Consider the following 24,670-nt stretch of genomic DNA (forward strand, 5'->3'; position numbering starts at 1 on the left):
GCTGGGATATTATAGGAGAGTGCAGTAACAACCCAGTTTACAAACTGTTCAGCCGGAATGAGCCTGGAATAGCATTTGTCTACCAGAGAGAGGGTGACGTTTCAAAATCCAGTGCTTTCTATGTCCGGTGACCATTACCCAGACATTTTAGGTGCCAATATTATTCAATCAATAGAAGTGCTATCCAAATAAAGTGAAGTATAAAGCACTTAATTTTTGTCTAAGCTATACTGACCATGTCTTTCAATTCTAAGTACAGTCAAGCCATAGACATGTCATCAACAAAGAAGAACAAGAAGAAGAAAAAAAAGCTATAACACTTCTTGGGGACACGTTTAGCTTTGATTTCAATCACAACTTCATGTTAGGAAAATCAGTTTGGCACACAGCACATACAGAGTGAGAGAGAGCGGATACAAAACCAAGTATGCAAAGTCTAACAATTTCAATAAACCCACAAAATAATTCACTTCTGTGCAATAATCACTTTAGAACAACAGTCATCAATCGGAACTTCTCTTGGGTCTAGAGATGTGTAATTAAATTCAGCATAAACATTCAGCTACTGAAGATCAACAAAATACACAGGTTTTAAAAAATCTACATTACAAAAAAAAAAGTGCAAAACAAACTAATCTGGAAAGTAATCAGTTAATCAGATCTCAATAAATAAACAAGCAGGTTATTTAGGATTGTACTTTTCTTTGTGTTTCCTTGTAGGTGTGGATTCGAGGAACACTTTAATAATACTGAAGTAGCCTCGGAAAAAGGAGGCATACTGTTGACTTCCAGGTTCTGTGTCGTTATATAAAGAAGCATCGTTCCTACGTGGGACAGGATCCTTTCTTACCGTAAAATACTTGTTTTTATTGAATTCACACACAAACAGTAAGTGAAACGTTTGAAAATTGTACCATGTGTAAAGGAAGGGTCACAATCAAACAATGCAAAAGGGTCCAACAAATACATGACTTCATTTGCACAGAAAGATCGATTTCTTTTTAGCAATTATCAAAACGTATTTAAAAAAAAAAAAAAAAATCCTATCAGTCCCAGTCCTTCAGGGGTTTAAAACAATACTTCCTGCACATCACTACTGCGACTGTACTCGACACTTTTCTGAGGCGGGGTTAAAGAGAGAGCTAAAGGGAAAAACATCGGCACTGATCTCCAAAACATTATAACCTGCATAAATTACAGTTTACAGTACAAATCTGCTAATAACACAACTTGCTGGAAGCACTCTTAAAATTGACAGTCATTTACTCCGGCAAGGTAACGAAACAACGAAAAACAGGTGCTATTGCAGAGGCGTGTGTGCTCCGAATGTTTATTTTCTCCCACACTGCATTATATAACTAATCAGCATATATCACATATTATGAGGACTCGAAAGACAGAGGAAATCAATCTTCTCTAGTGGTACCTTCCTTTAGCAGATATAACAGCTGGAGATATTCAAAGCAGACTGAAATGAGTGTAGCCAAAATGCTGCCATGCAGTTAATTGAACAATCTTGACTGTACAGACAAGAATCCATCCACATCCCTATGCTCTACTACATACAGCACGCTGGAGGAAAACTGCTGATTAACTCAGACCTTGATCGTATCTCCCCTTGATCATGGTGTTCAGCAGTGGACCAACCTGTCGAAAGAAGTAATAAAGTCTGTTATATTTGATTTTACATACAGCACAACTAACAGCTTATGAATGCCACATAATTGTGATTCCCATAATAATAGACTGATGATGGCACTAGTTTATAATGCAAGAATAAAGGCACAGTGACACTAGACTTTCACCATGTGAAATTTCTTCAGAGACTGTAGCAACAGGATATGACATCACGTGCCGAGGTGTTATTTATTTATTTACTTTCTTCTTGTTATCTCCCCAGCTATCTTCATGATCATGTTTACAGTATACTGTTTTATACTTCTCTTATACTGGCTTTTGTGAAGAGGTCACACCGTGACGTATCATTCTTCTATCATGTCTTCACATGTTACAAATTCGCAGGTCAGAGTTCAAAAAATAACGTCCGGTCCAGCCTTTAGCGTCCGCATGTGTATGAATGGAAGTCAGCGGAGCAAGAAGTGTAGTGTGACCATGCCTTTAGTAGGAACTGCAAAACAAATGCAGCCTCTTAAAACCAAAACCTTTGTTCCTGGGCCTTGGGCAGACTTTCCCCAAACTAAGGGTCATGACCACACATGAGGTCAGCTGAGTTACAAATAGGGTCATGAGAGAAACAATCTCCTCTTTTGTTTCATTCCATTATTTTACAAATTAAATAGAAATTAAAGACAAATGGAACGTTTTCAGAGAGACAGAGCTTGTTAGTGTGTTTAACGTCACTTTGCATAAAATTTTGCATTTTACACTTTGATTTGGAAACCTGATGGACTGGCATGTTTTTGCTCAGACATACTGTCTAGTGCTTTTGAATCTTCCGGATGTACAAGAGATACGCATCACGTATGTGAAGAATAAAGCAGCTCGCATTAACGTCACTTCTGTCATGCATGTCAAGTATAAACCATGCTGGCGGTGAGAAACGCCAGGCATGGATTAATTTCCTCACAACACTTCCCTCTAGACTGGCAATTCAGTACAAGCAATATTCCTTTGGTTTTTAGTCTCTTATTTTACATAGATATATTTTACTGACTTCATTAAATGTTCAAATAGGCATATTTTATAAATCTTGAATTTAATGTAATGTAGGATGGTCAAGGCTTGAGTTCATGGAAAATTCCCATTTGGGACTGTTTGCTCTATGTTCGGGAACGTCTGGTCTAGACTCTATCAGTGGAAAGACTATGTGAACGTGTGCACTGCTCACACCACACATCATGACTAATGGTATTTTATACCATGTAGATGTGGACAAAGTAACTCTCACGTGATAAAAGGTTTTAATAAATTCCTGAACAGCTGTCTAAACCTGTATGCTCAATTTCTAATTTTGCTTAAAAGCAGGTTAGCTACAAATATCATCTAGGTTAAGGTCAAAAGACAGAAGGACCGTCTCCAAAGCACTCCTGAAGTGTTTAAATATAGAAAGAAAAAACACTGTGATTGAATGCTCTACTTTTCAGTACCTCATGTGGGTCCCCCAAGGCCTCTCCTAACATCTTTTCAATGTTCCTCATAATGGCCACCTTCTGATGGGCCTTCAGTGGGTACTCTATCCTCTTTGGAGTGGGTGCACCCTGAAAAGAACAATACAGGTATGTTTTACATGTGACATGAGATCTCACAATACAAAAGGCTCTCTAAGTAGTGGATTGACATTACAGACAATTATGAAATGAGACTGTGAGCTTTGGGAGTAACGGATTCTACAATGTGTGCATCCATGCTGAACATGCGGCATGGTGGGTAAACAGAGAACTAGGGATCCGTTTGAGCTACTCAAATGCTTATTGGGAGATCATTTGGGAAAGTATTCCCAATGCAAATATTCTTGAGTGTTTAATGTCACATGTTCTTTTAGTTGCATGTGCAGTAGCTCTAACAATCAGTCTGATTACCATTTTTGCAAGGATTCACTTGGCTGTCTAAAGTGACTTCTTGAATCAGGGGTGTCAAAGTCAGATTCCATTTTGTTTTTGAGCTCGTGTAGGATCAGAATCTAAGACTATCCATTTTCTAACATGTTATCTATTATTAGATATTATTATTTATGATCTATGCTAAGCTCTTAAAGTAGATTAGGAATTCTTAGGGACAAAAGAGTAGCTAACAGGAACAATTTAACTATATCTAATCTTTTGAGACATCACTTATTGTTCAAGTGAGATATCCAGAGAAGTATCTGGACACCTGACCATCACACCCATATGTGGTTCATCCCCAAACTGTTGCTACGGAAAACAAATTGCATAGGGTGGCTTTGTATGCTCTAGTGGTACAGTTTGTTACAGTTTAATGTGCATGAAGCACTTAAAGTGAGTGGACATGGTAGCAATGGCTGGTATGGAAGAACTCAAGTGGAGTCCAGACCTTAGCCTTGTGTTGAATTTGGTGGTGGTGGTGGTGGGGTTGGGGGGAGACAAGAAAATTCTAGCTGCAAAATCAGTCTGCACATAAATACCTTGTACCAGAAGTTGACTGTGATTGTTACTCCTCCATTTAACAGGGACTCAATGTGATGCCACCTGCAATACAAACAGAACTGCATTATAAACAGAAAGATAAAATAGGACGTACGAGCTGCTTATTTACAACCATATTGTTTGAGGAGATTATTTCACTGATATAGTTTGGAATAAGACAACATTTTATTCCAAAGAGATGCATTTAGCACCAAAACAGCAAACATAGTGCTACTGTCTAATAAAACACACAGTTCATAAACACAATTTTTTTCATTATATGGCTTGTCTGTTTATATTTTTTTATACATCAATGGTCAAAAATCCACAAAAAGAAATTAACTATATCATTCAAACCTACTGCAATTCATTACATAATGTATAATTCCATTATTGTGACTATATCCAGGTGCCCTCTGTACATATAACTGATAAGAATCTCTTACCAGTACATAGGAATGTACAGCACATCGCCTGGTCCAACGACGGCCTCATATCCGAAAGCATTTTTAAATTTGGGAAACTTTTCATAATCAGGGTTTTCAAAGTCGACCTACGAGGCAAAGAAAATGCAATTAGGAATTACTTTGTTTTGTACCTAAACTATGAAATACTTAGAATCAAGGAGTGTAGAACACTAACAGCAGTAAGTAGCTAAAAACAACATTATAGACTGGGGTTTACTCATAACATCATTAACAATAATTGAAAGATTTACATGAAACTGCCTTATGCCTTGTAATGCGCTCATTCTGATGCATTAGAGATTCTACAGAAACAACCTGTATGGTGTATGTGTCAAAAAAAAAGCGTGTAATTGTTTGTACTGAAAATTGTCTGTAAGGAGATAGTGTTTTCAGTATAAACGCTTAGACGAACAATACAGAGGTCTTCAGGACAGAGGACTTTGCCCGTTTTTGGGTTTCTCAGTAACGATGGCATGACAAGCTGCATATTTTGTTTAACTTTAAATGAACAAAGAAAGAGTGGCTGTTGAGAGAATCATGCTGCTCTAACATAAGTGATAACAGGAATTGACTTGTTTTGTTGATAATCTACCATCTTTACTGATAAATAATGCATTAAAAATGGTTTGCACTGACAAATTTCTGCGGTAATCCGGGATTATTATAATTTAATCAGCTTCTGGATGGTAATGCATGTCACTACTGAACTGTTGATTATCTTCCTGTAACAGCACATACTGTTGTGTTTTATTCCTTACATAATATACATCAAAGCTAAAAATGTCCTTATTTGCAGGTTCAAGATTTACTTGTAGGCAGATCTTCTGAAGAGTAGAAATACCTGGCTCTGTCTGTCACATGGATGATGAACAGGGTAAGGATAGAGACACTCAAACTGGTCTGGTGGGAAAAGGATGCATCTCTTGTAACCTTTAATCTGTGCAAAGAAATTCTGCTGCTCATCATAATGCGCTGGTGTCACGTTGCCTTTTCAGTGTAAGAGAATCAGAGACATGCGAGAGAACAGAGCGTTAAAAATGAAAATGAAACATCAGAGCAGTGTCGCTTTGTGAATGTCTACACCACTAAATGGCATCTAAACACTATGCTATCATGCTGTACCTTCCATGCCTATGAGCAGCAGGTTTGATGTTAGCTGCCCCCAGTTTCGTTTGGTTTGCTGTTTGTTGATCCAGTTCCAGTTGAATCCCAGAAAATCCACGACAATTTTCTGCCCTACTGTGTCATTCAGGGTTTGTTGCAAGTATACTCTAAAAATCAAACAAGTTCATTGAATACAAAGGTCACAGAAGTGACAGGAAAAAAAACAGACTTTAGGTTATCTGTTCTTCAGTGAAAAGGATCACCATGACCAAGAACACTAACCAGATATTATATGGGTGGATGATTATTCACAGCACAGCAGTGACACAGACACTGTAGCCTGTAGTAGCCTGTTTGTGTGTGTGTGTACACAACAGTGCTGCTACATCTGTACAATGTAGACTAACTGCTGACCTTGTATGTGTCTTTACACTATACACAGTTTAGGTAAACCATCATGCAGCCCCTCAATAGTGGGTAGTGTCTGACCACAGGACTGCTGGATATTTATGGTTGTTAAATTGTTCTGAAAACCCCTAACACCACTGACACACTCATGCCACTACCATGTCAATATTAGTTCTAGGTCCAGAACCAATATAATATCTGCTTAGAGGTCTTCCTGTTGTAGTTTTATTTCCTGTATAAACAGCAGAAAGGTTGACTGAGGAAACAAATACGACTTTCAATAGCTACAGATCTACCTACAACATCTACAAAAGAGCACCTATAAGACAGAAGTGCATACTATGTACATTTAACTAACAAACTGGCAACTCAGTGTAACTCCTTGTGCTTTTTTTCCACAGTAAATCAGGTGTCTTGATAAGGGATTTAATCTTTAAACTACAATTCAGTGGAAAAGTAAACAAAGTGGCCAGATAGTTTTCCACGTCAAATGTAATTTTGGACATACATAAAAGTAGGAACGTCAGTACAACTAAATAATGAGTAATTAATGATCAATGGCCTGGACAAAATCCATCTGTCATAGTGTACACTACATCGTTAGCACTAATGTTTTTATACCAGGCCTTTTTAGAGCCATGCAAAAAACAAGACAATTATAAAATCATCATCATCATCATCATCATCATCAGACATCCGGCTTTGAGAAGTTCTGGAAATTCTGAGCAGTAGTGGAAAACGCAATTTACAATCCGCTTTAAACGTCATGCAGGACAATGGAAGTACAGTAACAAAGCAGAAGGTATGTATTGTGTGCACTTGGAAGGTTTTGCAGTAAGTTACAGCAAGGTAAACACTAAGCAGGACAATGGTATACATACATTTACACAAGTAGACAAAAAGAGCACTCTGTGTCTTATTCCATTTTACCAAAATAAGCAAGTGCTGTCTTGTATGTAAAATATAGAGTATAAAGTTATTAAGAACTAAAAGAAAGATACTTCTGAATAAATTACAGTACATGCAGTTTGACCAAGGACAAGGTAATAGTCACTAATACTCCTTATGTTTTTTGATTTTATTATAACTATAATTTCATTATAACTTGCGTGCGTGCAGGTCGATAAATACTTTATGGCAGAAAGGAGCATCAAGCTCAGAGGAATAGCTGGTATCATCATATTCCCTGAGCTCAGGCAAAATGATGCCAAGTGTTGCCTGAGCCAGACTACGACGAGAGGACACATATTGCTAACATTAGACCACCGAGCTAAAATTCAACCCACAGAGGAACATGCTGTACTGTATGAAACAGCAAGCTGCATGTTGGCAATAATCACAAAGCAACATTTAATGGTTGCATTGGAGCATATATAACATCCAAGAAGTTGAGATAAAGGCATGAATAACGTGCTGTAAAGATTACCTCTTGTTAAACCTCTCAGTAATATGTCAGTGCGATTATGTTTATTTTTCCACACGTCAAAATAACATGTCTAACTAAGGCAGTGACAGAGAAGTGCATGAAGAGGTCGGTGTTCTTTCTGCTTGTTAGTTGGCCGATGCCTGGCGGCGATTTTATTTCCTCATTGGATTTCATGCACCTTGACATGTTCCACAACTTTGCACACCCGCTCTTACAGCAATTTGCCGTAGAGGCTTGAACCCAAACTGGTACACACAAGATTTGTTTACATAAGGTTCACATATGATCCAAGATGGTTGCATTTCTGACAATAGCAATGAAGATGTTTTAGCCAGCAATTCATTAAAACACCCTACCTCTGTTTTCCATTCAGCTCCTCCATTTGATGCATCTTTTCTACAAACTCAGAAAACTTCATCTCTATTCTGCGTGACTTTGGCACAAAGTTCTCAAAGTTTGACATTTTCTTCTCATCGTAATATAAGAATTTGTGGTTTTCAGCAATGTACACAGAAAAGTCCCCATTGCCAATGTTCTCTTGCAAGTAATTGATGTCCCACTTGAGTGCTGGAAAAACCAAGTTGGTATCTGTTAACACCACAGGTTCCTATGAAATAAAAATGGCAGCATTAATATGTATACACATACAGATAGAAACAGATAGAATGGATTATTGGGTATTTTTTTTACACAGACGTACTCAGGATGCCACAGTTTTTACAGTGAATTGTAATCCTTCATAGTTGGTAGGATTGCATGACTTCTAAATGCCCTGCATTTAGCCCAACAATAAGTAACATAGGTCAAGCCAAAAACAATTAGGATTTAAACAGTGGTGTCCAAACACATTTTATTTTATTACACAACCATTTCAGCATCAGTGAAATCCAGGAGGATTCCAAGATGGATGTTAATGAGATCAGCCAGGTTTATTTCAACCAGTCCAGCTAATTCATTATAAATTTCAGTTCCATGAAAGAAGATAATCAAAAGCCCTGTTCAGTTCACTAGGATAACAAACACCTTTGGATAAACCTACATCATACAAGGCTAATCCCGGTGCTTAGCTTGGATTCTGTAGTTACTACCCAACATCATGGTTCCACCAAGATAAAACAAGGTTTTGCTGCCAATCTAGCTCATCTATGATTACATTACGCTCTGCCACTAAACCTCTGTGAAATGAAATTTCTGTACTTGTGGAGCTGATATAATCTGATGAATGATTATGAATTTGGTAGCCTTGACTTCACATATACCAAATACAGTCCTGTCCAGCTCAACTTGTCCAGAAGAAGATGGGGAAACACACAAGCTCTGAACTTTCTTAACCGAGACCTCCATCATTGTTCTTTCTTTGTTTATTTCACTGCTGCTTGTAATTCACTCCTTGCACACTTGTCAGGATAATACCAATTTAACTGAATATAATTATAGATGTAATTAAAAGGTATTATGTCTGGGTAGCTAATATTAGCTTTGCCCATAATGGATTTGATTGTTTATAAATGTTTTAAATTATTTTCCTTGTACATTCTACAGCATAATTAACACTTAACTAAAAGCTTCTGTTTAAGTCCTTTACAGTCTTTGTAGAGATTATTGAGCAATACCTGCTTACTAGGGAAGGGGAAAACAGGAAGCATGTTTATGCAATCTTTAAATGACAGTTTACATTTTCTGCATTTTTGGGGCTGTTGATATGCATGAGCATTACGCTTAGCTTCGATGACTACAGCGAAAACAGGTCATACCTTGTGGCACACACTGAGCAGGAAGTCACTTGTTTCCTAGCTTGAGCAAGACTATTTCAAACAAGCTCTTTTTAAATTAACTCATTTCGAGGAATACCCCCTGGCCCTACCATACCCATTTACATTACTGCATTATTTACACATTACGACGACCTAAATCATACTCTATCGAATGTGTACTAACTACAGCTAGGCCATGACCCTTTCTTCAGCGTCGTCTTTACATCATGAACTATCGGTTGCATAAGGCACAGAAAAACACACCTATATTCAGACAGAATTAAACTTACATGGAGACCTGGAGTAATTAAATCATTTGCAGGTGCTTCAATGTGATTATATTTCCATCCATGGCCATTAGCCATGTCAGTGTTTTATTCCTCCCCTGAGGAAATTGGAGACCAAATGACCTACTGTTTGTCCAAACTTGCAGTCATCTGATCATTCTAGACCTGTCTGGATAGATATATCAGGAATTTTGCTGGCAAGTGCTGGCTGTTGCATTGGGGGAAAAAATATTTTACCTGATGCTACTCTGAGTATTTAGCATGTTTTTCCCCTTCGCCATATCACAGATAGGTGAATGCTTTGTAGGACTCTCTATACAGCTTACTTGGTATGGGCCTAAATTTCCCTTCTGCATACACAGTGGGCCCATATAGGAGGTATTATAATCCCAGCTATAGTTAATAAAACCATTTTATATTTATACATATTACATCAAATGTTTTTAACACTTTTGTTTCTAATAAAACAAATAAATGAGTAATTTTATCTCTGTAAATCAGCTTAATCAGCTAACACTGCAAGATTAATAACTATGATCATAAGACAATATCACTGGAATGATCAGATTTATTAATTTTTTCCAGTTTAAAGATGCTGAGTGTGCCACAGGATCGTCACGAAACTATCTGAAACGAAAAAGACTGTATGGTTGCAAGTTACAGCCCTACCCACACCCAGATCATGCTCAAATTCAGACACATGACTTCTTGAAAGTAAGGCCAATTTAACTCCTTAAGGGTAATACCACATAAAATAAAGTAAAACTTGAACGTGAGCTTTTTGGGCTTGGTTTCATGCAAATATCATTTCTTATCCTTGGTATATTGGCTGGTATAGTGCCATGTTCTGCCAGCATGGTAGATAACGAAAGTGTCTATGAAAGCACTGGTTATTTGGTTGATGAGTGTGCGTGCTGTTTGTCTGCGCGTGCGTGCGCGTGTGCGCGGCAAGTGCTACGTGACTGCAGGAACGTGCCGCTTTTCAGGGTAGCCAGTGTGCGGGCTAAACACCACCACACAGCGGCCGACACGAGGCCACAAGAGGCACGGTATTTTTTTTATGTGAATTCCGGCTCTTTTTGGTGAGTCACATCATTTGGTTCATCACACCAATAAGAACCAATCATTTCGGTACCCTAAAGGCTTATTCATCACCTACACTGAATGAAATTTTATTAATTAATAGCTTTGCATTGTATTTTATCTTTTAGACCTAAATTATACAGACATTCACATGTGCACTGACTAAACCAGTGTGCATCACTGCTTTATGTACTCTGCTGTACCTTATTTGTAAATATCTATTTCAGTTTAAATAAGAAAAAATGTCTCACTTATTTGAGTCGGCACTCATAATTCAACCTAAAAGAATCGGTTCAAAGATCCGACTCGTTCTTGAACGACACATCACAAGCACGTAAACAAGACAATCTATGGACAGAGTACCTCCGAGCTGTTGTTGAGAAAACACAAACATACCTCAGACTGCAATGAAACAACACAGTACATTTTTTCTATACACCTCTTGGTATTAAATAACATGTGTGTGTTTGATAATACAGCTTAAAAGCTTTGTTTACATCAATGGGAGGGGGTGTCACTGAGTGAGCCCAGCGCGTGCTGTTGGAAATAGCTGGATTTTACACGCGCACCAGTAAACCGCGGAGGCGTGGCTCCCAGTTCGGCCTGTTGTGAGTCCAGTAAGAGTTTACTGCTCGTAATGTTAATGTCACTAAAGGTGCAGTGCACATACAGTGTCTACAGTACAGTAAAGCTCATTATGCGGAATTACAACAGAATTTAAGTTCCAGTCTACAGGTGGACCTGTGGTGCACTGTGCTACACGTTCTTACACATAAAAACACATGGCTTTGTAAATCTATCAGTGTAATAAATACAGTATCTTACATATCCGACATTAGTTATAGTAAAAACATAACGGAATAGGACCATGGTATATACTGGAGATGTGTATGGGATCCTTTGTGGATGTACAAAGCAGGGCTGCAGCTTACTAAAACATTTCTTTAGCTAAAATGATGGTCAAATAGTGCTACACATGTTTACTGTTAGTGATGACTGGCACCGTGCAACATAACATTAAGATAACCTGACTATTTACATAAACATCGAGACTAGCAAGCTAATAGTAACTAGTTGGCTCTCCACCTCAATCTAAATACATATATACGTAGACTGTATGCATATCAAGACAAACATTACCTCGTTGTTGATTAGGATCTCTGCTCGGGGGTCCGTGTGAGAAAGTCGTGGGATTTGTTTCGTTGGGAAAGGGTATTTACGAAGCTGCTCGTCAGTCCATCCCGAGCCATCGGGAGATGTCGGCTCAGCTTCAGCCACTGTTACTGTGGCCATTTCCTCCGTCTCTCTCTCTGTGTGTAGGCGATTGTCCTTGCAGGAGAGACTGTGTTGTTTTTCCCAGTATATGGTAAAAAGGTTAAAAGACGTTTATACTAACTAGGTGACTCGTGAACTGTTGAGTTGCCCGCAGACACAGTCTGCTAGCTGAACAGCCGTATAGTGCGCCGCACGTTGTAGCTCGGGTTTGTTTGGCTCCAGTGACGGCGCTGTGTTTTCTGTTCCGGCTGCGTGAAGCCAGACACACTGACTCGTGTACTTACAACCAAAAAGTACACACACACACACGTGCGAAGACCGAACTCTCTACTTCCTCTAAATTATTTAAGATTATTAATTGTCTTTTAACTGCCTATTAATTTGCAATATAAGTATTGTCTTGGACAATCTCTTGTTGACAGTGAAGGGGAAAATGAAAGTGCACACAAGCAAAAGACGTAAGAATGTATAACTGCAGCCAAAAACGAAACCCGTAGTACATTTAAAACATTTGAGCAAATTAGGTAATTTGCTATATATTATAATACTTAAGATGCACTAAATAATCATTTATATATTTATATATCTTCTTAAACTCTGTTTTATTTTGAAATATGATACTATATGCGGTTACGCTCGCAGGTAAACAGCCACTATAGTCTTTGATTCACTTGATGAGTCCTTTCATTCGATTCTTCTAAACGAATCGGTCAAACCGCAGCGCGAATGAATCAAATAGTTTTATCATTGCTCGTGTATCATCTCATTTTTGGTGTTGTATGTGTGTGAGAGAAACAGAGAGAGAGAGAGAGAGAGAGATGTCTCCTTCACCGGGAGGATGCACACATATGCAGACACGGGATTTCGGTGTTTCTTGTGTTTCTTGCGATTTCATGAATCGAACAGCTAGCTCATGATTCATTTGCAATCTTGATTCACCAGTTACTTCTATGAACTCGAAAATAACTGTTGAATACAATGCAAATCTAAAGCCATTGTGCCTTTCAGCATGGAAAGGCTAAGTTAACATTTAGAAAGAAAGAAAGAAAGAAAGAAAGAAAGAAAGAAAGAAAGGAAATATTGTCACTATTTTAATATCCTTTTTTAACGGGCGCGCCCATTCCCATGTTCAATCACTCATCAGGGTTGCCACATGTCCATGACTCAGCATTGAAAAACAGTTCAAATGTAGGCAGACAGGGAAATAAAACCAATCCTATTCCTAAACAAATCTAGTTCACTGTTGCAGATAATAAATAGTCACAAAATGTAACGTTAGTAGCTTTCAAAATATAATTACAGTATACAGAGAATCAAGTCTGGTTTAATGGTGAAGGTGGAAGAATCTTCTTAAAAATGTGTATAAACAACAAAAATAGTTTCTTTAACTTAATCTTCATAATAATCTACACGTACATGTATATGTACATATATGCATATGTATGTATTTATATATACAGCTCTGGAAAAAAAAAAAAGAGACCACTGCAAATAAATCAAATTTTTCTCCCAGGTGCATGTATTGGTGAGATGAACAGTTTTGTTTGATTTTTTGTAAACTGCTGACAATATTTCTCCTAAATATAACTATTGTTATTTAGAGTGTATATTTAAAGGAAATGACAACACATTAAAATAACCCAAGATCATGCAGTATTTGCAGAGCTTTAATAACTCAAATAAAACAAAATGCAAATAATTTGTAAACAAATTGTGTTAATGCTTTGGCTAAACAACATTAAGAAATCAGTACTTGGTGGAATAACCCTGATTTGCATGTGTTTTGGCTCCATGCTCTCCACCAGCTTTTCACATTGCTGTTGGGTAACTTTATACGACTCTTTTTGCAAAAAAAGCAAACAGCTCAGCTTTGCTTGATGGTTTGTGACCATCCATCTTCCTCTTGATGACACTCCAGAGCTTTTCAATAGGGTTCAAATCTGGAGATTTGGCAGTGGTTTCTTATTTTTTCCCAGAGCTATATATATACTCTAGTCAGCCGAAAATATTTATACCTGCCTAATATTGTGTTGGTCATGCACTGTGTATTCTGACACCTTTCTATCAGAACCAGCATTAATTTCTTCAGCCTTGGCCGCCCATGACCCTATCGCCGGTTCACCACTAATCCTTCTATGGACCACTTTTGATAGATTCTGACCACTACTTACTGGGAACACCCCACAAGAGCTGCAGTTTTGGAGATGCTCTGATCCAGTTGTCTAGCCATCACAATTTGCTTCTAACACATCAAAGTTGAGGACAAAATGTTCACTCGCTTGCTGTCTAATATATCCCACCCACTAACAGGAGCCATGATGAGGAGATAATCACTGTTATTCACTTCACTGGTTATAATGCTATGCCTGATTGGTGTGTATATATACACTACTCACAAAAAGTTAAGTATATTTGGCTTTTGGGTGAAATGAATGGAAAATGTAAAAAGTTCACGCTACAGTGATATTATATCATGAAAGTAGAAGCATGCAATGGTTATTTCCTCATCTCAAACAATTTATTGAAACAAAAGCCAACAACAGTGGTGGGTATACCACAACAAAAAATGTCAATGTCTCAATAATTTGTCATGTGCCCTTGTTCCATGTGCCCTATTCGAAAAATGTGCATGTTCCCTGGTGCATAGTTACATCTATTGTTGTGTATAAAATCTGCAATCTCCAAGACTTGTCCTAGAGCTACAAGGGCTTTGGTCAGAAAGGTGTCCAAGAATCCAATGGCCACTCTAACTGAGCTTCAGAGATCCTCCACAGAGCTGTGAGAGCATCTGGTAGAGTGGCTAGACTGAAGAGAGATGACCTGTCCAGTGGAGAGCTCGACTGTCCTACTTGATGCTGTTCCCAAACCAGGCTGTGAAGCTTCCCATCAGAATGCTTTCAGTGGTGCAGGTGTAGAATGTCCGTAGCATCTGAGAGGGTAGTTTAAAGTCCTTTAAGTGTCTAAGGTGGTAATGCTGAGAAGAAGGGTCTTTACCAGGGTTTTGTGACAGGACCATGACAGGTCCTGCTTGATGTGAATACCTAGATCACAAAAACTGTCCACTCTGTTTACTGGGGTCCCATTGATCATAAATGGTTAATAATTTATTTCAAGTTATGAAATAAAATAAAAACTATTTTAATAGCTACATTTGCTTTAGAAAGAAAGCAGAAAATTGTAGGAGTAGCTTTAGAAAGAGAGCAGGAAATATCCTGTTCAGGTATGAAAGGTCTACCAGTTCATAACTAGTAGAATAAAATATTTATATGAGTAGATGCTCAAGGTATAATGTTTGAAGTAATCATTTTGGCACAAAATCTGTCATTTTTATGGTATGTTCACCATATAGCACATGCAGGTGTGTTAAAATGGAAAGGTTCAGAGCTCAGAGTCAGCACAGTAAGCACTAACACAGCTGATGAAGGGCAATTGTTCAAAATGCCCTGTTTTTTTCTGATACTATATATATAGTATGTATGGCCTGGACCTAGATTCCTGGCCTGAATTATAGTGCTGAACTGGCCTTGATGTACAACTTAGTGGTGAATCGAGTAGTAAAAAGGTATCGAGGCTGAAATCATTTGATTCACTTACAAATAGGTAAATAATTAAATAGGTCATTTGAGTTATAATGGCAATGGCAAACCTGTAAGAAAAAAAAGGAATATTTTTAATCTCTATTACTGTGAATCCAGCTAGTTGTGATTCATTTGATTCACCATTCAGAACCATGTCAACAAATATTGTTTAGGCTATAATCGTAGCTTCATGGTTTATTATTATTATTATTATTATTATTATTATTATTATTATTATTATTATTATTTTTATTTTTATTTTTATTTTTTTATTATTAGTGTAAATAATAGCCTACACTATATTGCCACAGTTTGGGGATGTCTGCCTTTATATGCACATGAATATAATATGGAATTGGCCCACCCTTTGCAACTATAACAGCTTCAACTCTTCTGGGAAGGCTTTCCACAAGGTTTAGGAGTGTGTTTATGGGAGGTCAGGCACTGATGTTGGACGAGAAGGCCTGGCTCACAGTCTCCGCTCTAATTCATCCTAAAGATGTTCTTGAGGTCAGGACTCAGGCCAGTCAAGTTCCTCCACACCAAACTCACTCATCCATGTCTTTATGGACCTTGCCTTGTGCACTGGTGTGCAGTCATGTTGGAACAGGAAGGAGTCATCACCAAACTGCTCCCACAAAGTTGGGGGCATTAAATTGTCCAAAATGTCTTGGTATGCTGAAGCATTAAGAGTTCCTTTCACTGGAACTAAGGGACCAAGCCCAACCCCTGAAAAACAACACCTGAATTCAATGATTTGGAGGGGTGTCCCAAAACCTTTGGCAATATAGTGTATTTAATACATATACACAACCAATTATGTTTATTTTCAGTTTTTAAGAAAAACAATAAATGCCTGAATGATATGCAAACGTAAGACACAACGTAACATCACATTAAGTGTTGAAGTTCATTAGGATTTTAAATAGGAGCATAACCTGGTTTCAGCCGCTTCTGTCATTTCACCAGCAGATGGAACTGTGGCACTGTTCTCATGCCCTCAGTTACATGCAGGTTCTGTAGATAACAGTCAAAGCTCACGCTTCAGTTGTATGCTAAGAATTGTCATCCTAGAATCTAAATATAAAACCCAGTAAGACCCTTAGATCTTAACTGCTGAGCAGTGTATGCATATTATATAATATATACTGTTTTTGGATTATATTCTTCCTCATGTATAAGTCACTTTGCATGAAACATTTAGCAAATGTAAATCTTATAGTGTGAGTAAAGCTTAGATGGTCAAAAAAAACTACTATAAGTACCACTTTTATTTAAAAGGGAGGGAAGGAAGAAAGAAACTGGCTTTAACAAGTCACATTCATTATTTCTCTCAGCACATCCTACTGACCCTAACTCTCTTTTAGTGTTGTGTGTCCAAAGCTCCTAAGCCACAAATCCCATTAGTCAAGGTTTTACAGAACTATTAAATGTAATTTTCACATGCTTTACATGTAGGTTGTAGTATCACTTCCCCTGATTAAAGAAAATCCAAATAAAAATGTCTCATCTAAAGTGATATGCTAACTGATGTGTAATTTCTGTACTTTTTTTTTACTTTTTCCACTGTAGCATACATCATTTTAAGTCTCTTTAATACATAAGCATTTCTTGTTTTGTAAGTAGGACATAAATATGTAAGTTGTTTCTCAGGAAAAAAAAAGTCATGTAGAGTTTATGGTTCAGTGACATCGGAAATGCACACTGACCTTCTGAATCATGTGAGCAGATTTAGACCTGTGTGTGTAGACAACTCCTAATCTTCAGATCCTCCGGTAAAATGTCTGAGATACCTCAAGACTCACTGCAAATCACTGCAAGTGGCAAGACACAGCCTTATTCTTAACTAAACATGCACAAGGAGGGAAAAACATTGTTTTTAATGCTGAAAATTGGATCTAATTGAACTGATCAGATTTATTAGACAGTTGTAAAGATATTTGTTTTGGTTTTTTCTATATTAAAAAGCATCCTAGTAATATTTGTGACTGGAATTTGATGTGATTTCTGTAATAACCCTTAAAAGCAGCAATAACAACTATAATAACTTATATTAATAGACTTTATATTATTAAAAGAGATCTTGCGGCAAGTCGCAATGTACTGAAAGTAAACTGTTAGAACTCCTTTTTCCATTAGGTTCAGATGACTGACAACTCTCAAATCAGCCATAACCAAGAGGAAGCAAGTAAGATTAGTGAGATGCTCCAGTGACACAACTTTAAGTAAAGCCGACTATGCTTGCAAGTATTAATGCATCACTCGGTGGAGATTTAATAGGATATCACTTTTGCTGGGCCTTTCTACAGTAGGGCTGGCACTTCTGCAGGTGGGATGGAAGCTGGCAAGTATTTGTTTATGAACCCTCCTTGTCTAGGTACAATACTTGAACTAACTTCTATTCATCAAATAGTGTGAATCCATGCAAAGCCTTTTCCCAAAGTCCCTTTGAAGGCGACAGGCCATTGAAGGAGGAGGAGAGGGGGATTAGCTTCTTCAGCAGTGGTGCATTACCGAGGGAGCTGATTAGCTCGCCATTCATTGTTAAATCGAGCAAAGGAAGGCCCTAGAGGAGTGAAAAGAGCCAAATAGGTGGGCTTGGAATAAAACATCCACAGGAAGCCCAATACAGGCCACATGAAGTTTCCCAACATTTTTTCCCCCAAGATGATGGCGTGAAAAGGAGATTAGCATACAAAATTAGAGGCAAGATAATTTGAGGGGCGACTTGGTCCATGTTTTCCCTCTGTCTCGACAAAGTTAATTAAACCAGTATTAAACAGTAAAGAAACATCCAAGTGCCAAGGCGTTGGGAGTTCTTTGAGGATTACTTAGATAGAAAAAAGGGCATTTGAAAAGAAGAAATTGAGAGAGGCGTGAAGGAAGGAAGACTATAATTAAAACTCTTTTCTTATTGTTTCCCTGCCCCAGGGTTATCTGACACTAAATACAAAAACGAATTAGCAAATCTATATGGCATGCTTAACAATTTACAATCCTGGCAAACAATCTACAGTTAGTATATAAGTAGTGTTTAAAATAAGCAGGAGTGCATAAATGTATACTGGATCTGTATGCAGTATTTCATTTGATACTTTAACCATAAAATATTCAGACTAATCACTTTCACTCACTTTTAACCACTTATAGTGATTCACAAGAATCTACAAGAGTGCCGTTTCTATTCATATATAATAATAATAAAAAAAAAGAGCTATGAAAGGACACATTACATATCTTTAATCATAAAATTGAAGATGTGGGACGAAATACAAAATAAAAAAAAAAATCTATCCAACAAAATGCCACTACATGTATGAAATAAATTAACAATATACAAAGTGCTTCATCTTATTTACAGTTCATTTACAGAGAGTATGATTATTATCCCCAATTCATAACACAATTATATTTAGTTGTGTGTTGTTTTTTTCAGATGTGTATTATAATAGAAAGAGTACAGAGACACAGATTTGTGTTGCTAAAATTCTGGGAGACACTATTTCAAAGAATGCCTTATTCATAGTCTACTGAACCCTATTTTATGGTTAAATGCAGTTTTCAGTGCTATCTCAGAAATACAGCTGAAAAGTGACTGAGTGTAGATATACTCAGACATGTATAGACTTAGACATAATGCCTGAGCATGTCTTATGTTTCAGTGTCAGTGTTTTTAATTGCTAATGCACTGTCAAAATTGCAAGGTTGAATATATATATTAAAGATACACTGTCATTTTCAAGCCTTAAAGACCACATTAGTGCTTTTTCTTTAAGCGAAGGCTTTTTCTTCGACCCGCGCTATCATTCTTAACCTGCTTGGCTCTCACACAGTAGTACTTGGTGACAGTCTTGCGGCACTGCTCACATTTTACCGCACAACACCAGTGGAACTTGCAGTTACAGCTTGATACAGTCTCTGCCCTGCGCTCCTCCACAGCCAGGCCGCAGTCACTGCATAGCCGCTTGCAGCTGCGCTTCTCCCACTTGCTCAGATTCTTGCCCTTTTTTAAGCACTCACGGCCTTCAGTACCTGGAAGACCTAGCGTACGGTTCTCAACACAGTAATCAGGAGAATCCTCCAGGTGCACCAGCTCCTTACGAGAAATGGAACTGAAGGTCTCAGCGACAGCCCCGCGACTGGCCGCACTGTTACCTGCACCACGTAGGAGGTCCACCTTAATGGCGCGGTGGTACTTCTCTTTCAGGTAGTTGCCCACTTCTCGAAATTCGGGCAACTGAAGCCAGCAGGTCTGAGTGGTGCAGCTGCCTGACACACCATGGCATTTACACGTCCTTTGCATGGTCCCTTTCACAGCCTGGTGTAAGAAAAGATTGACAATTAAAAAAATGACCAATGTGCTTCAGAAAAGAATGCATCACTCTTAACCAGTAATTCCATAAGAACAATTCATTCACTAATTTTGTTCTCCTTTTCCATAGTTTAAAGACACTTGAATTTGAATTCATCATTTCTCAAGATACATACAATGAACCCATTATTAGACAGACTATATGTCCAAAACATCCACTTAACAAAAAAAGGAATTCATTTGGATAAAGAAAAGCAGGTTCAAGGTTCAACCTTGGGTGTTTCTCTTTTTTTCACCTTTTGTGCTTGCACAATATATCTTGACTTCAGATGAAACAAACATCTGTCATTTGAAAGGAAGCGTCTCTTTTCTCAGGGAGGTATTTGCTCTTGATAGGAGGCAGAATCAAGGTTTCACAGCGAGCCGAATTGTTCAGCACAGGAAAGGGGAGTATTTATTTAGCAAGGCCATTGTCAACATGTTTTCTGCCATGGGCAGACCCAATGGTTAGTCCATTCAGGATGAAATGAAAAAGAATTCTTTTGCATTTTTTTTAGTTACAATGATGCTCCAGGTGCCATAGTGAGCTGACAAAACCTACAGACGGGGTACTGGCAGGAAAAACAAAGCACTTCAGCTGCATGGATGTGATGCCTGTGGCTCTCTCAAGTGCAACAAAGACCAACATAAACGTAAGATCCTTATTGCTGGAATAAAACTAAATGCTTATTTGAGAAGCAACAGAATACAGAACCTTTGCAACGTGTGGCCCCCTAGGTCCTCTAATTAAGCTCGCACCACTGATCCCAAGAATTTTGAGTTGAGGTCTTGTCATAAAGGACATTCACAGGCTGTAAATAGGCCCATCTGGTACAGCGCAAACACTGTTGGGGGAATGAGTGGCACCTTGCTTATAAGGCCATGAATGAAACTCTTGGGTGGTAAGCGATCACTGGAAGCACTAAAAATGATTCAAAAGGCACTTTACATTCTGTTGGTGGCCAGGAGAGCTGCCTATGTTTCAAGTCCCATCTTGTAGTGCAGGAGTAAATCCCCCACTCTAGCAAACTATCTCTAGCACCCTTTCATAGGCTAAAGTCCGTGGGAGAAACTGGAGAAGCCTTCTTTGACATTCAGGATACCTTGCGTCCAGCTTCATTGTTGTGCAGGTTCATGGCAGCACGTGCATCTTGCCCAGTTTCTAATGCATCCACAAACTGTTTGGAGATGGCCTCTCCAAAGCCCACATTATCACTGCAGCCACCCCACAGCCAGCCTTGACCACCTGAAATATAGTTGCAATTTCAATTACATGTTACATAAACCAGCAGCACTTATCCGTCTTGTTATTATTAAGTAAATACGTAAATTAATACTAATTAGTCCTGAGTTGGGGGTCTGGGATTGACTCCAAAACCACTTACACAACACTTGCAGTGTTGTTTTTACTGTTGTCTGTCATTGTGTATATTTTTACAGTATGTGTACTTACCTCGTTGACCATTCCTGGTGTCATCACAGCCACAATTATCAAAGTCTCCCAGGCTGCAGTTCCTTGTGAGAGTGTACATAACCCCAGCAGAACTGATGGCATGAACAAAAGCTGTCTCCCGGGTTGCTGCAAATAGAAATGAGCTTGAAGCTATTTCTGATTTTTGTTCCATATTTTTGTGCCCAGCATGACATACAGAACATTCTGACCAAATTTATTTTTATATCTCTTAACTTTACCTGCAGTTGCCTGTAGATTACTGAATAAGATATTAAATATTAATTTATGACTGCTCATGGGTTTGTTTGTTGAATCAAACAGTGAAGCGCACAGTTGGCATAAGCTCAGCAGTCTCTCAATTAGGCAGAGGTCGGCACTAGACTGGTTCAGGTTTCCTTTTAGCACTTGAAGAATTCCCAGTGAAAGGAGTCTAAGGCAAACCTTTGACCCACACCCTTCAGATTAAGAGGACATCCATTTCACTCACTCATGCTGCCTCACAATAACATCTAGGTGGCTTTCTATTTACTCACCTACATACATGGTTCAACTGATTTGAGAAAACAGTGTATGTGGCTACAGTAAACAGTGTTCAAGTGGTTTCGAATCAGCTTACTATGATTGGCTGATGTTACACTAACTGATAAACAAAACCGTATGCTAACACATTGGACTGGCAAATACCATTACATTTTTTTTTACTGTGTTGGGACACACAAAACAATAGTCGATTCCGAGTAATTTTTCAAATGACATACACTTACCACTCCTGAGTCCACTGTGGGTGGAAAGCTGAAGGGCTCGTTCTGGACAGTTCCAGCGCTCCCACGCAAACTGATACTTGCATTCCTCAATCCCACTCTGAGCGCCTGCAGCTACGCTACTAGAATAGATCAGGTAAGCCTGCAAAAGCAGAAATACTTATACAACTTGATCCTTTTCACACACCCATACCCAACCACCCACCATTACAGACACACACACACATCTTAGGTTAAACTTTTGTAGACTCACATGAACTGTATATACTTATTTATCAATTAAGATCAGATCTCTTGTTAGGTCTTTAACTGTAACTGTTCCATACACATCAGTTTATCTGGATCCTTTACAATGTGAATAGTTTCAAGAGGTTAAAACTAGGATATATATATATGTGTGTATATATATATATATATATATATATATATATATATATATATATATATATATATATATATATATATATATATATATATACATATATATATGTATATATACATATATACATATATATTAATAGTCTACACTAGCATCAGGTGATATTTGCTCTAAGAAATAATTCCCAACAGTGAATGTGCTGTGAGAAAAAGAAATTCACAGAGTAATAATTTATTTTAAAATAATAATGATCTACTTAAATCAGTGCTAGGATAGTTTGACTCTCTGATTTTAGATAAAGATCTTAGAAGATCAAAAGAAAGTTGGCTTACTTTTGGCCCAGTCATCAGGAAATTATTCACTGACCTGGAAGACAGCACAAGAGTGTTAGCTCTCCCCCATGACCAACACTTTTCTACACAAAATACTTAAAAAATGATTACATCACACACATTATATATATACAATAAAATTTTCGTACTTTTATTTTTTGTACATATATACAGTCAGATAGAGGTACTGTATTTACAAATTATAAACAGATTATAGATAATTGCACCTATTTTATTATTGTAAAAATAAACCAGGGGTTAAAATCTGTGATCTAATGAAAAAGTTATGTAGCTTTGAAAAAGCTATGTGGTTAAGTTGGATGTGGAAGATGTTAAAAATAATAGACAACAGTTAGAAAGAAGAATTGCTAAGAGGTTAAATACAGTTCTAATACCAGTGAGTGGGTTTTTAGAAAGTTGCAATCTTTTGAAATCTTATTTAGGTGTGTTTTTAAAACTATAATCATATTCACACATGCTTCTCCTTCGTTTGATCATTTTCTATGGTGAACAAACATCTATGAGGCCTTAAGCAAAAAAGACAAACTTTTGCACTCTGCACAACATGCATGCAATCATAACCTACATTCAGACTCTCATAACATTTTTTTGTTCATAAAATCTGTTTTATATGTTAATAGTTGTTGGATATGATTAGAAACCAGGCGACCTGGCAAGAGAGGATTCATTGTTAGACTCTTATTCAGATATTTATCACAAAACCGGAAATTTAGACAGGACTTCCCAAAGCGTTTCATATCAGAGAGGTCATTAAACCTGAGCAATACTGACAATTACTTAAACATCAGACGATGGCATTACAAAATCCTTTGCCAACAGGATATAAAATCGAGTAAATATAATACAATTCACTCACACAGACATTCAAAAATCGACCAACTTTGAAGTAAATGGATGATTAAAGCAGTATTTAATCTTTGGGGTGTAATCGGGCTCAATTTTCTAATTAACAGAATAAAATCGTCCTTCAGGCCTGAACGCCATGAAAATGACAGCAGTTGTAATATGTTAAGACAGTAGTGCAATCATTCTGATTCTGTTTTATAAATGCAAAATGTAACTCACCAACTGCAGCAGGATTTCATGTGAACCATCAAAATGAAAATGTAATAATAAACGTCCAAATGGATGAACATCCTGCGCGAGCGCCTTTAAAGCCAGATGTTAGCCTAGAAAACGGAATTCAGGCGCAGCAGAGTCTATATAAGCTACAGGCAGCCTCTGAAATGGATCTGCTCTCATCCCAAACCGAGATTATCTGCTTAATTAAAGCCTTTTCCCCCCTTCTTAGCCTTTCAGCCAATCAGCACTATTGTGCCTAGCAGAGACTGAAATGATCAAAAGGGCACAGTGGCTCCCCGGGGCCAAATAGCGGGGAAGAGCTCAGTGCGCCTTAACAGTTGGGGCGAATCCATATGAATTCGGACTGGAGATCGCTGATCTCCTCAAAAACTCCATTTACCCAGTGTGATACAGTAGCCTGGGAACCGAGGATGGTCGGGGATTATCGCGCCGATCAAACGTCAAATGTTATTTGGTTTCTTCTCTGTTGAGGAAATTAGCGCACTTTTACAGAGGAGACTTAGATTCAATCATCCTTAATCCAGACCAACCCCTTTATGTAGACTGAAAATGGTTATTGGGGTGTTTTCTTTACATTTTCTTTGCACGAGACTATAAATTGGACAAAAACTTGGGCATGGGATTTGTGTGTGTGTGTGTGTGTGTGTGCTGAATGTAAAGTCTGAGCGTCTAACACTCTATAACGGGCTGCAGATGCTTAATAAAATTAAAATAAAATAAGAGCAGCCAAATTATCAAATGCAAGACTAAGCAGATCTGATCACTGGACAGAAGAGACCAAATTAAGAGGATGAAATGAATGGAA

General features: G+C 37.9%; 2 protein-coding genes across 3 annotated transcripts; both read right to left on the reverse strand.

Annotated features, from left to right (window-relative positions):
* Positions 1 to 328: 328 nt before the first annotated feature.
* hif1an (hypoxia inducible factor 1 subunit alpha inhibitor) lies at positions 329 to 12,161 on the reverse strand. 2 transcript variants are annotated; one of them, XM_058383722.1, is made up of 8 exons: positions 11,773 to 12,159; positions 7,865 to 8,115; positions 5,693 to 5,841; positions 5,412 to 5,557; positions 4,550 to 4,656; positions 4,103 to 4,166; positions 3,108 to 3,218; positions 329 to 1,647 (listed from the first exon to the last, which is right to left on the reverse strand). In XM_058383722.1, the coding sequence occupies exons 1-8, from the start codon at positions 11,923 to 11,925 to the stop codon at positions 1,591 to 1,593; spliced, it is 1,038 nt and encodes a 345-aa protein (XP_058239705.1). In that variant the 5' UTR covers positions 11,926 to 12,159; the 3' UTR covers positions 329 to 1,590. The 2 variants fall into 2 exon arrangements, with proteins under 2 accessions (XP_058239705.1, XP_058239696.1); XM_058383713.1 differs by lacking the exon at positions 329 to 1,647 and adding an exon at positions 1,654 to 2,128 and having other exon boundaries at positions 11,773 to 12,161.
* A 6,592-nt stretch (positions 12,162 to 18,753) lies between these two features.
* Positions 18,754 to 24,478, reverse strand: wnt8b (wingless-type MMTV integration site family, member 8b). Its single transcript, XM_058385962.1, has 6 exons — positions 23,848 to 24,478; positions 22,762 to 22,795; positions 22,054 to 22,192; positions 21,290 to 21,415; positions 20,940 to 21,082; positions 18,754 to 19,803 (listed from the first exon to the last, which is right to left on the reverse strand). The coding sequence occupies exons 1-6, from the start codon at positions 23,916 to 23,918 to the stop codon at positions 19,243 to 19,245; spliced, it is 1,074 nt and encodes a 357-aa protein (XP_058241945.1). The 5' UTR covers positions 23,919 to 24,478; the 3' UTR covers positions 18,754 to 19,242.
* Positions 24,479 to 24,670: the final 192 nt, after the last annotated feature.

This window comes from Hemibagrus wyckioides, linkage group LG03 (genome assembly GCF_019097595.1).
Source record: "Hemibagrus wyckioides isolate EC202008001 linkage group LG03, SWU_Hwy_1.0, whole genome shotgun sequence".
Classification (NCBI taxonomy): Eukaryota; Metazoa; Chordata; class Actinopteri; order Siluriformes; family Bagridae; genus Hemibagrus; species Hemibagrus wyckioides.

Excerpts from the sequence above, each read along its gene's own strand:
- hif1an (XM_058383713.1), bottom strand. The coding sequence starts at position 11,925 with ATGGCCACAGTAACAGTGGCTGAAGCTGAGCCGACATCTCCCGATGGC. Across the intron at positions 5,842-7,864 it reads GAGCTGAATGGAAAACAGAG|AGTATACTTGCAACAAACCC; the intron begins GTAGGGTGTTTT and ends TTTGATTTTTAG. Across the intron at positions 2,129-3,107 it reads CCTTGGGGGACCCACATGAG|TTCCTACTAAAGGCATGGTC; the intron begins GTACTGAAAAGT and ends TTTGTTTTGCAG.
- wnt8b (XM_058385962.1), bottom strand. The coding sequence starts at position 23,918 with ATGTTCATCCATTTGGACGTTTATTATTACATTTTCATTTTGATGGTT. Across the intron at positions 21,083-21,289 it reads CACCAGGAATGGTCAACGAG|GTGGTCAAGGCTGGCTGTGG; the intron begins GTAAGTACACAT and ends ACTATATTTCAG. Across the intron at positions 19,804-20,939 it reads ACAATGAAGCTGGACGCAAG|GCTGTGAAAGGGACCATGCA; the intron begins GTATCCTGAATG and ends TTCTTACACCAG.